At 34.0% G+C, this 14,715-nt stretch overlaps 1 protein-coding gene across 1 annotated transcript in view; it reads left to right on the forward strand.

Moving 5' to 3' along the window:
• MNAT1 (MNAT1 component of CDK activating kinase) overlaps positions 1-14,715 on the forward strand; it is a 197,627-nt gene that overhangs the window by 57,147 nt on the left and 125,765 nt on the right. Inside the window, exons 4-5 of the mRNA XM_090270955.1 lie at positions 7,249-7,352; positions 10,828-10,968. Coding sequence (XP_090127081.1) covers positions 7,249-7,352; positions 10,828-10,968 — 245 coding nt within the window. The remainder of the gene's footprint in view (positions 1-7,248; positions 7,353-10,827; positions 10,969-14,715) is intronic.

The following is a 14,715-nucleotide window of genomic DNA, read 5'->3' on the forward strand; positions in this document are numbered from 1 at the left end:
GTGGGACAGTGCGGTAGTGATATGGTAAGTAATGACAGGAGATACTCAAAGGTGGGTAACCATTTTTAAGAGACCATGACAGTAATTTGGATGAGAATTAATGTGAGCTTGGAGTAGGTAGCAGCGGTAATAGATAAAGGCAGTGTTTTAGAGATTGAATATTCAAGTGACTATTTTGATGTAGGAAGGAAAGGCAAGGGTAAATTAAAATAATCTGACCTTGAGCAGTTGTGTGGTATTCATCAGGAAAATAAAAGCTGGAGTATTTTTTTATTGTTTTGTTTTGTTAGGTAGAGAGTATAGAAATGGGAGAAGTACTAGCTTTAACCTTTTTAAGTTTGTTAGGGTGTGGTTCTACTACTTAGCTGTGTGTTGTTCTGATTGTTGTGGTATAAATAAACTTTCTTTAAAAATCTTGTTTCAATAGCTATTTACTTTGTGTTTTATTCATGCTTTCAAAGATGATTAATTAGATGTTTGTTATATCTGTATTGGCTCTCTCTTGTTAATCAAAAGTATAAAAAATGTTAATTAAAAATTATTTTACTGAATTTATTGGGGTTACATTGGTTAATAAAATTATGTAGATTTCAAGTGTACAATCTTTTAATACATCATCTCTATATTATATTATGTGTTCACATTCAAAGTCAAGTCTCTTTTTGTCACCATTAATTCCCCCTTTACCCTTTTTTACCTCCCTCACCCCCCTTTCCCTCTGGTAATCACCACACTTAAAATGTTAATAAGTGCTGGATTGAGCCCTACTCATATTATCTCATGTAAGAATTTTTACAACTCTAAGGGAGACAGACCTTTTTTATCCCTATTTTACATATGGAGACAAGGCAGAGAGAGCTGAAGTATTGTGCCTAAGATCAATCACATTGCTAGTAAATAATAGTACCAAATTTTGTATATAGGTTTTTCTGACTCTGAGAGCCCATGAGAGTGCTTATTAGTGTTTGAAATTAGTTAATAGGTGTATCATCACAGGAGTTCAACTAAGTTTCCTTTAGATTCATGGAGACTGAAAAACAACAGTGGAGCACTGGACGCGGAATCATACCACTTTAATCTCGCTCCTGTCGGCGAGGACGGGAACAACAGGATTTGCCTTACAATTCTCGTGGCAGCGAGCAAGAACAGGGGAGTCACGGAGTCCAAGGGATCATCCGCCTTCACTCTTGTCCTGTGGCGGCTGGCAAGGACTTGGGGAGTCAGTATCATCTGCACACCTTGAACAGCAGGGGCCTGTATATATACATGAAGTTAACAAACGTGGCACGCGGCCAGTCTGATCTGTTTGATGGCATAACACTTACTAAGATATTATCTTTAGATAAGGGTCACCAAAGCAATTGAAAATACATGCGTGTGGAGCTGAGGATCCTGGCTACGGTCACCCTGACATCACAATAGGTTGAGTCTAGAATGTGAGGTGCTGATTGGTGAAAAAGTGGGAGATTAGAGAAAAAAAAGGAGGTTGTGGCCATATTTTGAAAGACCTTAAGTTTTAACTTGATCTTACAAGTAGAAAGGGTTCCCTTGAAGATGCTTAGACCTAGAGTGAGGAATAGAGATGTTATGGTGATTAAGGAATCAGTGTTTGAGGATTTTTAAATTGGGGACTGGTCATTCTGTTATATAAATTTATTATGCATTCTTTGAACATCACAAGTGTGAGAATTTAAAAATTTTAGAATTTGACTAATAGTATAGAAATTACAGTATAAGGGATACACATGAAGATGATCTTTCTTATAGCATTAACAATAGGCTCTTTTCTGTGGTTCTGACAATCCAAACATAAAAATTCTTGTTCCTTGGCTCCAGGGATTATCTCAAAGGTTTGTTCTTGGTTTCATAATAAACAGATTATTCTTTTGGCTCAGGGTATTGCTTATTTTAAAAGGGTGAGAAAGTCCTAAGGGCTTTTAATTATAAATTCTATATGTCTAAAAGACTTCAAAATTGTACTTAACATTAGATCTTTCAGAAAACACAATAAGTTTTTTGTTGGCTTTTAATACACGACCAAAGACAGGTCAACATCTGGGCTACATCAGTAACCAGATAAAGGGCAAAATGATTGTATAGAAAATTATCTTTTATTTCTTTTTCTTCAAGGCTATTATATCACAACCTGATTCATTGTGTCATGAACGAGACTTGCTTCATCTGAAAAGTTTTTAAAATAGTAATTAACTTTGTTTTTTTTTATTTTTAAAGGAAGAGATTTGTATTATTTATGATTATGAGCCACATCTGTTATTGCTATACCTTTGCTTTCTAAATTAAAAAATGAAATAAATGGATTATTTTGGTTTATTAGAATTCATCAAAGTATTTAATAAGCATAAAAGAAAAAAATTATATACAAACAGATTTCACTTATAATTTAACTATATGTATTTCTGGGTTCTATTTAAATATTTTATTTTTATCTATTTCTAGAGAGGGGGGAGGAAGGGAGAAAGAGAGGAAGAGAAACATCAATCGGTTGCCTCTTGCATAACCTCAACGAGGGACCTGGCCAGGCATGTGCCCTGACCAGGAATCGAACTGGCGACCTTCCAGTTTGTGGGATGACACCCAACCCACTGAGCCACACCAGCCAGGGCATTTCTGGGTTCCATTTAGTGGAAAGTTTAAATCAGTAGTACCCTGTCTTAGCTTGCTGACATTTCTTTTTCTTCTTAAATTGCTCTGAACATTCTAGGAGAGTTCAACATAGGGATATAAATTTGAATACCTTTACTTCTCAGTATGTTCATACTACAAGAAACTAAGATTATTTCTATAATTTTACATTTGCTTATTTTGCCCTCTATATCATTCAATTCTGTAATTATAAAGGTCATTTCAATTAAATCTATAATTATAAAGATGATACTTGTTAGCATTGGTTTATTTCTTTATTTTTCCCTCTTGTGATAATTCAACAAGTACTTCTTGAGCTCTTAACAGATGGAAAAGCCTCCCTCCCTCTTTTAATAGACTTTATTTTTTAGCGAAGTTTTAGATTCACACCACAATTGAGCAGAAAATACGGAGTTCCCATATACCCCACACTGCAGACACTTTCATTGTAAACATCCCCCACCAGAGTGATAAATTTATTACGACATCGCCCAAGGTCCATAGTTCACATTAGGGTTTACTCTTGGTGTTGTGCATTTTATGGCTTTGGACAAATGTATAATAGCATATATTCACCATTATATTGGGTTGGCCAAAAAGTTTGTGTTTTTTTCCCATAAATTAAAAGACATGATTTTTGTTTTCACCAATAACTTTTTTGATTTGGATATTTTGAATATGTTGCCTGTCTCCCGTGTAGTATAATGTTGATTATTCTCAACGTCTTGATTTGATCGCTGTCAACTTCATCCAATCTACCCGACCATGAAACATCGTCCAGTGAGAAATCTCCAGTACGAAACTTTGCAAACCACTTTTGATACGTTTGATCAGTCACAGCACCTTTTCTAACACTGCACAAATCTTTTTTTGTATTTCAGTTCTGTTTTTACCTTTGTTGGAATAATAAAGCATAATATGCCAAAAATATTGTGTATTTTCTTCCATCTTTATTATTAAAATAGCTACACAAAAATTCACCAATATTGATGTTTTTTAAAAAATGTACGCTGATATGACATCTGTCACAATACAATCTAACAAAATTGTTTTGAATGAAGTTAAAGACAACTAAGCACTACTAGGGCCATCTTATGGAAAACCAAATGAACTTTTTGGCTAATCCAATAGTATGGGACGTAACATTGTTTCACTCCCCTAAAAATCCTGTGTTTTCTGCCTATTGTCCCTCCTTTCCTCCTTCCACCGAACCCCTGGCAACCACTGATCATTTTACTTTTTTCATAGTTTTGCTTCGTCCAGAGTGTAATTGGAGTCATACAGTATGTAGCTTTCTCAACTTCTTTTATATAGCAATATCTATTTATGGTTTCTTCATGTCTTTTCATGGTTCAATAGCTCATTTCTTTCTGGTGCTAAATAGTATTCCCTTGTCTATATGTACCACAGATCATTTATTCATTCACCTACAGAAGGACAGCTCGGTTGCTTCCATGTTTTGGCAATTATGAATAAAGCTGCTGTAAACATTTGTGTGCAGGTTTTTGTGTGGATATAGTTTTTAACACCATTGGATAAACACGAAAGATTGCGTTTGCTGGATTGTATGTCAAGAGTATGTATAGTTTTGTAAGAAACTTGTCAAACTGTGTAAACTATGCTTGCGAAGTGACTGTGCCATTTTGCATTTTTACTGCAATGAATCAGAATTCCTGTTGCTCAGCATCCTTTTCAGCATTTGGTGTTGTCAGTATTTTGTATTTTGGTCATCCTAATGGGGTGTATTAGAAGTTTTTTTAAAAAAATATTTTATTTATTTATTTTTAGAGAGAGGGGAAGGGAGGGAGAAAGAGAAGGAGAGAAACATGAATGTGTGGTTGCCTCTTGTACACCCCCAACCGGGGACCTGGCCTGCAACCCAGGCATGTGCCCTGACTAGGAATTGAACCAGTGACCCTTTGGTTCGTGGGACGACACCCATCCCACTGAGACACACCAGTTAGGGCTGGAAATTGTCAATTTAAGTACTGGAGGAGATAAAGATGAATCAGACCTAGAGTCTGCCCTCTAGCAACACTCTAGTAGGTCACACAGGTGTGTACATTGAAAATAATTATACAAGGTAGAAAGTGGTTAAGTGCTACCAGAATGATTATTAGATAATGTTAGATAATGTATTGTCTGCATTTGGGGATGGAGAGATTGTACTTGCAAGGTGAATTATAAGGAAGATCTGGGGATTATATTGTTCTGGGATGAGGTTGGTGCTAAGATGGGCCTTCTAGGACCAATTTGATGATAGGTTTTGGAGGTAGAAAAATGTCAGACAGGGGAATAACTGAACTGGACTAGAAATGGGTTTTAGGCATTGAGAAGAACAATACAATTAGTATTGTAGATAAGGTTCAGGCTTCAGGAATCAGATAACCTAGGGTAAAATCCCAATTCTGACATTTATTAGCTGTATACCTTGAATGTAGTTAATATCTTTAAACCTTATCTCTAAGGTGTACCTATCTCTTAAGGTTATTAGGAGGATTAAGTGATATAATTAAGTCAGTTGCTGGATATAGTGCCTGTCATATGTATGTCATAGATGTTTGATTGATACACACACACACTATAGAGGTCACATAAGCAAACTAATGAGGAAAAGCCACTCTGGTTGGAATTACTTGGTCTCTCTTCCCCTCGCCTTTTTAAGAGGCTCTGAGGACTCTGTAGAACTCACAAAGCAGAGAGAGAAAAGAAATGTGGAATGTGGCAGATAAGTTTGGAGGGTTTTTTTCAAGGCATTATGGATGAAGAAGCAATGAGTGAACTTAGTGACTCTTGATTGAATGACATAATCAGAACTTTGTTTTAGATGATTACTTGGTAGCAGATTCCATTAAAAGGAAGGATAGTTTATTTCTTTAATAAACATTTTTTCAAAAATTAGCACAGTGCTAAATAATATGTAATGAATGACACAAGAATACCTTTGCTTTTTGCTGTTATTACTTGATCATGTAATGTTTTGTATTATTACCTTAATTTCATGTGTGTAGGGGTCATCTCCCTAATAAGAATGTTTGTCTGTGAAAACAGTAAGTTCTTTTATATGCTCACAACATCATAGTGTTGGGAATCTAATAGATAATCATTAAATGTTTTTCTCTTTTCCTTTTTTCCTTATGTCTGGGTGATACAGAGATTGTAAAAAAATATGATTTTTTAGTGTAAGATGAAGTACAAAATAAAGAATATGCTGTGTCTGGGTGTGCAATCATGTCAAGTAGAAAGATCTTTATGTAAGATGTAAATAATGTTTTCAACATTTATGAGAGAAGGAAGTTATTTCTCATTGGGGAGATCAGGGAGAACTTCATGGAAAAGTATTTGGGCAGACATGAAAAAACTGGGTATATTTTCAGTAGTAAGAAAAGGGGGATCAGGCATTCTAGGGAGAATGTTGTGATCAAAGGAATTGGAGCAGAAAGTGTGGGGACATTTGGAAAATGAAGAGCTGACTAGTTTCAAGAGAGGTCTTGATTAAGGGGAGATGAAAGTGTTATAGCCTGGTTGTTAATTTAGATTATAGCCAGTAGTTGTAGCCAGAAGGGTTCTGAATTTTAAAAGTGTTTTTATTTTTCCTAGTAAAAGAGGGGATGACAGAGGGACTATAATGATGTAAAGGTGGAAGGTGATATAAGTGTGATTCAGAAATATTAGCCTGGCCATATTGTATATTTTGGATGGGGTTAGTGTATAGGGTAAGATGCAAAGATTCTGGAGAAAGGAAATTAAGTCAGAGATTATTATAAATTATTCAAGGAGAAGAAGGTGGATCCTGGCTTGTTGTATTGGTATGGTACCTTGAGAATAGGGCAGTTTTAAAGAGATTTTGGTGGTAGAATCTGCAGGATTTGGCAGCTGGTGCTTATAGAATGCAAAGGAGAATAGATCAGATGAATGAAATGTTAAATCTTGATGTTTTAGCCTGACAGTCTTATCATTGACAGATAAAGAATTAAGTAGGTAAAACAACTGGGGCATTTACACAATGGAATACTACTTGGCCGGAAAAAAAGAAGAAAGTTTTATCCTTTGTGACAGTATGGATGGACCTGGAAAACATTATGCTGAGTGAACTAAGCCAGTCAGCGGAAGACAAATGCCATGTGATTTCACTCATATGTGGAACCTAATGAACAAACTGAACTAACAAGCAAAATAGACAGACTCATAAATAGGGAGCAGGAGGACAGCTAATGGGGGGATGGGAGGGGAAGGAGTGGAGGGATTGAGCAGGAAGGAAAAAGGACTCATGGACATGGACAAGAGTGTGGTGACTGTTGGGGGAGGGAGTATAAAGGGAACTAAACAGTAATAGAAAAAACAAAAAGAATTAAGAGATTGTAGATGTTCAGGGTGGTTGAGGTTGTGGAAGATTATAGGATTTGGTGGCTCAGTGGATGGCCTGGTAAATACAAGGATTAAGTGAGTGGTTTGGGAAGAGTGGGATCAGACCACATTAACTAGTGGATCACAGTTGCCTTTCTGAAGGCCAGTGCTAGGTTGGAGCCTTCTTCTCTGTTTTGTGTTGGGGCCAGAATATAACTTAAAACTATATTTCATGTCATTGTTTCCTTTCTGATGTAGTTTTCAACTTGACCAATAATGTGGATTTGGACAACACCAAAAAGAAAATGGAGATGTACCAAAAGGAAAACAAGGATGTCATTCAGAAAAATAAATTAAAACTGGTTAGTTGCTGAGTACTTTTTTCTTTTTGATTTAGAAATGAATGCTTCTACATGATTTCTTACCTGGGTTATGGAAATATTTTTCTAACTGGGCTTCCTGTCTTCAGTCTTCAACCCAGTTGATCTGTATCTGCTTCTAGTCACCTTTCTAAACTCAGTTCAGATTTCCTTAATTCTTCTCACTGGCCTTTGTATGGCACAAATTCCCTTAGTATGTATGACGTGATAGACCTTCCATCTTCTGCTCTCTGCTCGTCTGTCCCACTTTATCTAGAGCTTTTCCCTACCCCCACACTTCATGACTTGGTCATATCAAGCATTCCATGTTGATTCATGTCTTTGTACCTTTGTTTTTTTGTGTCTAAATCACCATTCCATTCTTCAGTGGGGGTAAATACTTACTGTTTAAGTCTTAGTTCATTCTAAATATATGAGTTTCCTAAGGCTGCTCTAACAAATTATCACAAACTGGGTGGATTATAGCAACAGGGATTTATTCTCTCACAGTAGTGGAAGCTATAAGTTAGGAATCAAGGTGTCATCAGAGCTATGTTCTCAAACCTGTAGGGAAGCTTCCTTGTTTGTGTGTTGTTGGTTTTTTTTTTTTTTTTTTTTTTTTGTGCCTCTTCTGGCTTCTGGTGGTTGTCAGCAACCTTTGACACCACTCTTGATCTCTGCCTCTGTCTTCATATGGCCTCCCCTGTGTGTTTCAATTGACCTTAACTTGTTTATATATGCAAAGACCCTATTTCCAAATAAGATCACATTTGCAGGTACCAGGGGTTAAGATCTCAATGTAAGGAAACCCTAGTGCACTGTTGGTGGGAATGCAGATTGGTGCAACCACTAAGGAAAACAGAGTGGAGGTTCCTCAAAGAATTAAAAATGGAACTGCCTTATGACCCAGTGATTCAACTTCTAGGAATATATCAAAAGAAATCCAAAACTCTAATTTGAAAGAATACTCGTATATGCATCCTTATGTTTATTGCAGCATTATTTATAGTAGCCAAGGTATGGTAGCAACACAGGTGCCCATCAATATACGAGTGGATAAAAACGCTATTGTATCTACATCCATGAAATACTACTCGGCCATAAAAAAGCATGAAATTTTACCTTTGCGACAACATGGATGTACTTTAGAGGGTATCATGCTAAGTGAAATGAGTCAGAGAAAGACAAATACCAAATGGTTTCACTTATAAGTGGAATCTAAAGAACAAAATAAACAAAAAATGATGGTTTCAGTGGTAGGAATTGGCAGGGGGATTTCTCAGCTTTATGCATGGAAAAAAATTATGATGATGGTTGAAACTGGATGCAGGGGAGCTCTTAAATATGGAGTCTTCTCTTCTCAATTTTCCTAGGCCTCTCTGAACTCTGATCCATGCAGGGAGGTGAACCTGGGATGCTTCTGGAATTTCCAATAAACTACTGGACTCATTCTTGTTCTAATCACTTACAGCATCATTTCTAATCTACTCCTGGAGGTGCTTTCACAGTCTATTTCTCTGACTTTTTTCACCTGTCAAAAGCCTGCAGGACTCTAAAAGGCCATTTGAAAAGCAAGGGAGGGAGATGTACAAATGGCCCAGTAGAGAGGCCACATGCCTTTTAGATGAAGTCCCACAAGTTGAAAATTTCAGCTAGTCTTTTGAAATGCTTGTCCAGTTAGGACTCGGTTACTAAGAGTGAGATATTTGAAGAGGTGATTTGATTTCCCACTGTGAGGCACTCTTGACAAAAATAACGACATTTTAAGCTGAAAAAAACAAAACAAAACAAAACAAAAAACAAAGCCTCCAGCATATATTTTGGGAAGGGACATCTTCAACCCACAACACTATGTATGAAATCTTTTCTGACTTGTCTTCCACCTTCGCGAAGAGAATTTACCTCTCTATCAGGCCTGTTCCCATTATACCCTGTGTGTACTTCTCTATACTTGTCATACTTAATTGCCTATATGGCAGTGCTTTATTATGAAGCTCATCTTTTTCTGTTTGTGGACCTCCAAACCAAATAGTTCACTTTTCCAGCCCTTATACCTCAGTCCTTAACCCTCACTTTTTATGTTTATTCCTATTAGTCCTTCTAGATCAAATTTGAATTCTCATCTCCACTGGGGACCTGAGTACTAGAGGAGGAAAGGTTTGTTAAATTATAGAGAGAGGCTAATAGAACTTAGTGACTCATTTAATTTACGGGGAATGGCAGAGTGGGAGAGGGATTAAATATAGATAACTTTGAGGTTTCAGCTTGAGTTGACTGAGATATAGGTGTGCATTTAGCTGAATAAGGGTTATAGGAGGATGATCAGCTTTGGGAGACCGGATGCTAAACTTAATTTTGGATATAATGAGTTTGAATTATAAGTAAAAGATCGTTTTCTGTGAGAACTTTGTTTTCTTGGGTGGGGGTGCGGTGGAGAGTTTATCTAATGTATGAAATTTAAAAATCCAGTAGAGTGTTTTATATATTATTTTATATTAAAAAATACTCTTTTGTCTGTGGTCTCTCTTAATTTCTCTGTTATGTTAGTGATCCCCAAATTGATTATGCTTTCTCTCCCCATTCTATATTTGCCTTCAGGTGCCATGAATTTACAGTGTTCTGTTGAATTAAAACAAAAGCATTACAACATTTTCAAGAGCAAGAGTCAAGGTTTTAAAATAAAGCCATTTAGACTTTACTATATTTTTTTATTCATAAGACAAAGAGCAAAGACTTGGTATAATACTACATTTAAGTATGAGTTAGAGTTGGAATAAATTTCAGAGCCCAGAAGTATTTAATATTTCTGAAGAATTTCATAAAAGAGTAATGAATAGACCTGTAGTTAATTCTGTGTACATATTAACTTTGAATTTTGAATTTTTCAGTCCATAAAGAGGACTCTTGAAATTTACATGGGTGTGTTAGAAAATAATTTCATTTAAAAAAATTTACCTTAATTAGTGCTTTTTTGGAATTCTAGCTTCATAAAGACTTATTTTGTCTTGGGAAAAAGAAGCTAAGTGCTGTGATAACTTTTCATTATTTTATATGTTTGGGAAATTATTGCTATTAAATAAGCCAGTCTTTTAAATGGAGTATTTCAGAAAATAGTTCTGTATGGAAATTGTCTGTTTGTTGTCGTGTTTTTAATTTTGTTTTGTTTTCCTTGTTATATCTTCTAAAAGGAATGACTTGAAATCGCCTGTAATCGTTACAAATAAATTAATCCATTATTAAGCACAGTTCCTGCAGTTCTGCAGTTGGGCTCAATGTACTTTGTTTAGTGCTAGATGTCATTCTCTTTAATAGTAACATGTCCACATGAAATAAAATGAATTTTAGTTCCTTCAAAGTGAAATTGCTACACTGTTAGACAGTAAATGACTAGTGTGTTTTATGCTTCCAAAAATGTGGTATAAGATTGATGTTGTTTACTAAATTTATTCCATAACATATATAAATGTTTCTGTTTTAGACTCGGGAACAGGAGGAATTGGAAGAAGCTTTAGAGGTAGAACGACAGGAAAATGAACAAAGAAGACTATTTATACAAAAAGAAGAACAACTGCAACAGATTCTAAAAAGGAAGAATAAGCAGGCTCTTTTAGATGAACTGGTACGAATTAATGCTAATTGCGATAAAATCATTAGTCTTCAGGGTTTGTATTTCTTATTTATTATGCTGGATAATGGCATTTAAATGACATTTCTTCAGTTTGTGCTGGTGTATTCAACTTCTATTCCTTTATTTAAAAAAATTTTTTTTTATAAACATCCATTTTATTTTTAGAAGAGAGAGTATTATAACTGACATAATCCAGTGTACTGTTAATAGATTGTTCACATGTTTCTAAGCTTACTGACTAAAATACATGGTTTTCAGAGCAAATTTTTCCTGTTTAATAATGGTTTTCTAATAACTGGCTCATTTTTAGTGTTTCAACTCCATACTGAAGTTTATAGTGACTTTGGTCATTCTGTGAGAACTATATTTTGTATTTTAGCGTGAAAAATAATTTTAAAAAATGGTGGTGTTTTGCAAATTATTGGTGTTTTCCAGCAATTAGCTCCTCAAGCAGTTGACATTGTGAGATAACAGCGATAATAATAACTAAGGTTTATGAAGTGTTTCCTAGATTTCATATATTATTTGAGACCTATAATCCAGTGTGATATTGATTAGCTCAAAACGAGAAAATCATCCTCTTCAGGAAGGTGTTTTGTATTCTTCCCTTTCTCTTCCTGTCCCCATAATTAATTTCCATGAGGTGTTAAAACACTTAACTGATATACTATTTGTTATTCTGTTATCGTGTAAATATATATGTATATTTTTCTACTATGCCTTTGCCCCAACAGCATTTAAGCCAGCTAGCTAACCAGGAATAACAAAGAGAAAACAAGATTATTTAAATTAGAGGTGAGAAAGTAAAGGGAAAGTAAGGGTAAGAACATTAATGCGGCTTAGACAAAAAATACTTATTATCATAAATCATATGTACTTTGAGAGGAATGTAATTGGTTCTAAAACAGTGGCATATAAAATAAAATATGTTGTTTTCCTTAGCAACTTCCATTAATTTTTCTTGAAACTGGTAAGTGGCAGATAAGGCTTTAACATGTGAAATGGCACATGTTATGTTTTACAGTTTTTGTGAGAAATTATTTTATGAGCAATTAAAACCTTTAATAAATCAATTAGTAGATATTCATGTTGTAATTATTGATTAAAAGGTTCTTTCCCTCATCACTTTATTATATAGAGAGGAACACACTTGTCTTTGGTAATGCTTCTCCTCTATACAATCAATTGAATTAATTACAATTACAGAACTTACAAATAAGATGAAAATACACTTTAACATTTTTAAAATGTGTCATCTAGTATGAAGAGTTTTTAGATTTTATCTTGAGGTTGGCTGGCTTTGCATGACAACTATACTTGCATAATCTTTTAGTCCTCAAAGTACGAGGTTTTGCTGCCTCATTGTGTTGCTATGGCATGAGGCTTCCCTTTAATTCAGTGGGGCACAAAGCAAGATGTGAAACTACCACTGTTGTACATTGTATATAATCTGGAGTTAATACTGGTTTTTGTGAGGGACCTTCTCCCCCCACTTCCTGTTTTCTTCACCTGCAAGTCATTACTGCACATACTTTCTTCACTTTCTAGATCATGTAACATGGTAGTTAAATAATTCTTAGCAATTTACTGTATTTGTTAGAACAATTAATTACAACATTGGTTTAGAATACCAATGGAGTTTGAATTTCTGGTTTCCATTTTAAAATTTATTTTAACGATTCTTTGTTACTTAAATTTTTGAACATTTAATTTTTTTTTTGTTAAAATGTTAACATACACTTAGTCCTTATTGACTAATTGAAAAAATTCATTAAATATTTTTATCTCCCTTAATCCTTATTAAGGAAAAGAATACAGTGTATTTCTTTTTCTATGTGTGTTAATGAGTTACATTTTATAAAAAAAAGATAGCATTGGCATTGGTAAATATGCCTAGAAGCTTAGATCTTAGCATTATTCTCTGAATCTAACTTAGGCAACAAGTACTACTTATTAAAATTTTTTCCTCCTTTTTTTTTTCAGATTTGGTCCTTGTGCTAAAAGTCACTTTTTAACCTTTTGTAAAGCATTGGCATTATATTATACTGTAGATGACAATTTTAATGTTATGGTCTTAATGTTTATGACTTGTATTTACCATAATGTTGCCTAAAAAGTCCACTTATTTAATTCTAATTGTAAATTGAGGATTTTTTAAAAAGCATTTTGGAAAAAAGATTTTAAAACTAGTCCTGACTTAGTAAATCTTTTTATATTCCTGTTTGAAAATTCTCTTCAGTTTATGTCTGAAATTTTGTATAGGCTAATATTACTGTCAAATGTAGTAGCTGATTTTTATTAGAAATATTGTTTTCCAGATGGCTTGCTTAAAGTCAGTTAAAGTAATCTTTTAAAAATGGTCATTATAAAGCTTTTAATGAGTATTACAGGCAGTCTTATTAAAATTTTTTTAAGTATCAAACAAGGTACCTTCAGGCAATTAATGTAGGTTAGAGAACTTTTCAAGGTAAAATGGAAAGCTAAGAATAAAATAATTTGAAAGGCAGAATCTGCATTTTATGTATTCCCAAGAGGATGTTTCCCACAGTTTATTTTACACTATAGATTTTTTTGTTGTTGTTGTTACAGCTCCTGCTTAATTCTAGTTTAACATTCACAAAGATTTTCAGCCTCCAAAGTTTTGAGTGCTTAAGTGGAATAAAGCAGATTTGAGGTAATTGTATGCTGTAGTATCAGAATTGGTTTTAGATTCCTAGAATGTTTATTTTTATTAAATTTCAGCTGTTTTACCAGGACATTTTAATAGTTAGGGCCTTTTATGTGAAAGTGGAGCCAGGCCAAAATATTGATTAGCAAGTTTTTGAAGTGAACACATTGTCTTGTTTTTACACAAGAACTTTAATTTTTTAAGAGTAAATACCAAGTATGAAGAGCATTTGAATTCACTTAGAGTATAAATTGGGAAGCAATGTTTTAGCTTTTTAGCCAAGGAAATTAGTTTTTCTTCTGTTAGGTTTTTACATATGAAAAGGTAGTAATAGTTTTTAAGAGATACTTTGGGCAATAGCCTATTTAAAATGTCCTTTAATTTTACATTTTATTGTAAAAGTCTTAATGGAAACCTAGAATAGCTGCAGGAATTCATAGCAGTGCTGTTACTAATGCTTTACTAATGTTTTGTTGTATTGTAGAATATGAAAGATATTCAAGTATATTCTCATAGTATATGTCATTTATTCTCCACTATTGCTAAAGCCAGGTTGCAAGGAGTTTGCTCCTTAATAAGGTTCTATTTTATAAATAAAATGTGTTCTTCCATTTATTTTTAATAGATTTAATCTTTGTAACATGTTGCTCTTGCAGAGCACTTCTATTAAAAAGTCTTGAGGTACAGATTTATTCTAGGACAATTCTGTTGAAATAAATTGGCTTTTTATTTGAATTACTTCTGTAATACAACCTTAAAACAATTCCTTTAACTATATTAATTAGCTGCATTTGTGCCTAAAAATATTATTAAGTTATTAGATTTGGAAAAAAAATTAGATTCTGCTATATGTTTACCTTCATACTATGGAATATTAACAATATAGTTTTCTTCAATATTAAATTATGAGTAGTTACTATTTAAAAAATTTGTAGGTCATTTGAAGAATATGTTTATTTTTGTGAGTAACCTTGATATAGGAGATCAAAATGCATTTGTACCCTTTATTTTTGTTTATAGATTTAGAAAGTAGTGTGTGTATGTGTGTGTGTATATATGCATGATCTTCC

This window comes from Furipterus horrens, unplaced genomic scaffold, assembly GCF_987537825.1.
Source record: "Furipterus horrens unplaced genomic scaffold, mFurHor1.1.pri manual_scaffold_3, whole genome shotgun sequence".
Classification (NCBI taxonomy): domain Eukaryota; kingdom Metazoa; phylum Chordata; class Mammalia; order Chiroptera; family Furipteridae; genus Furipterus; species Furipterus horrens.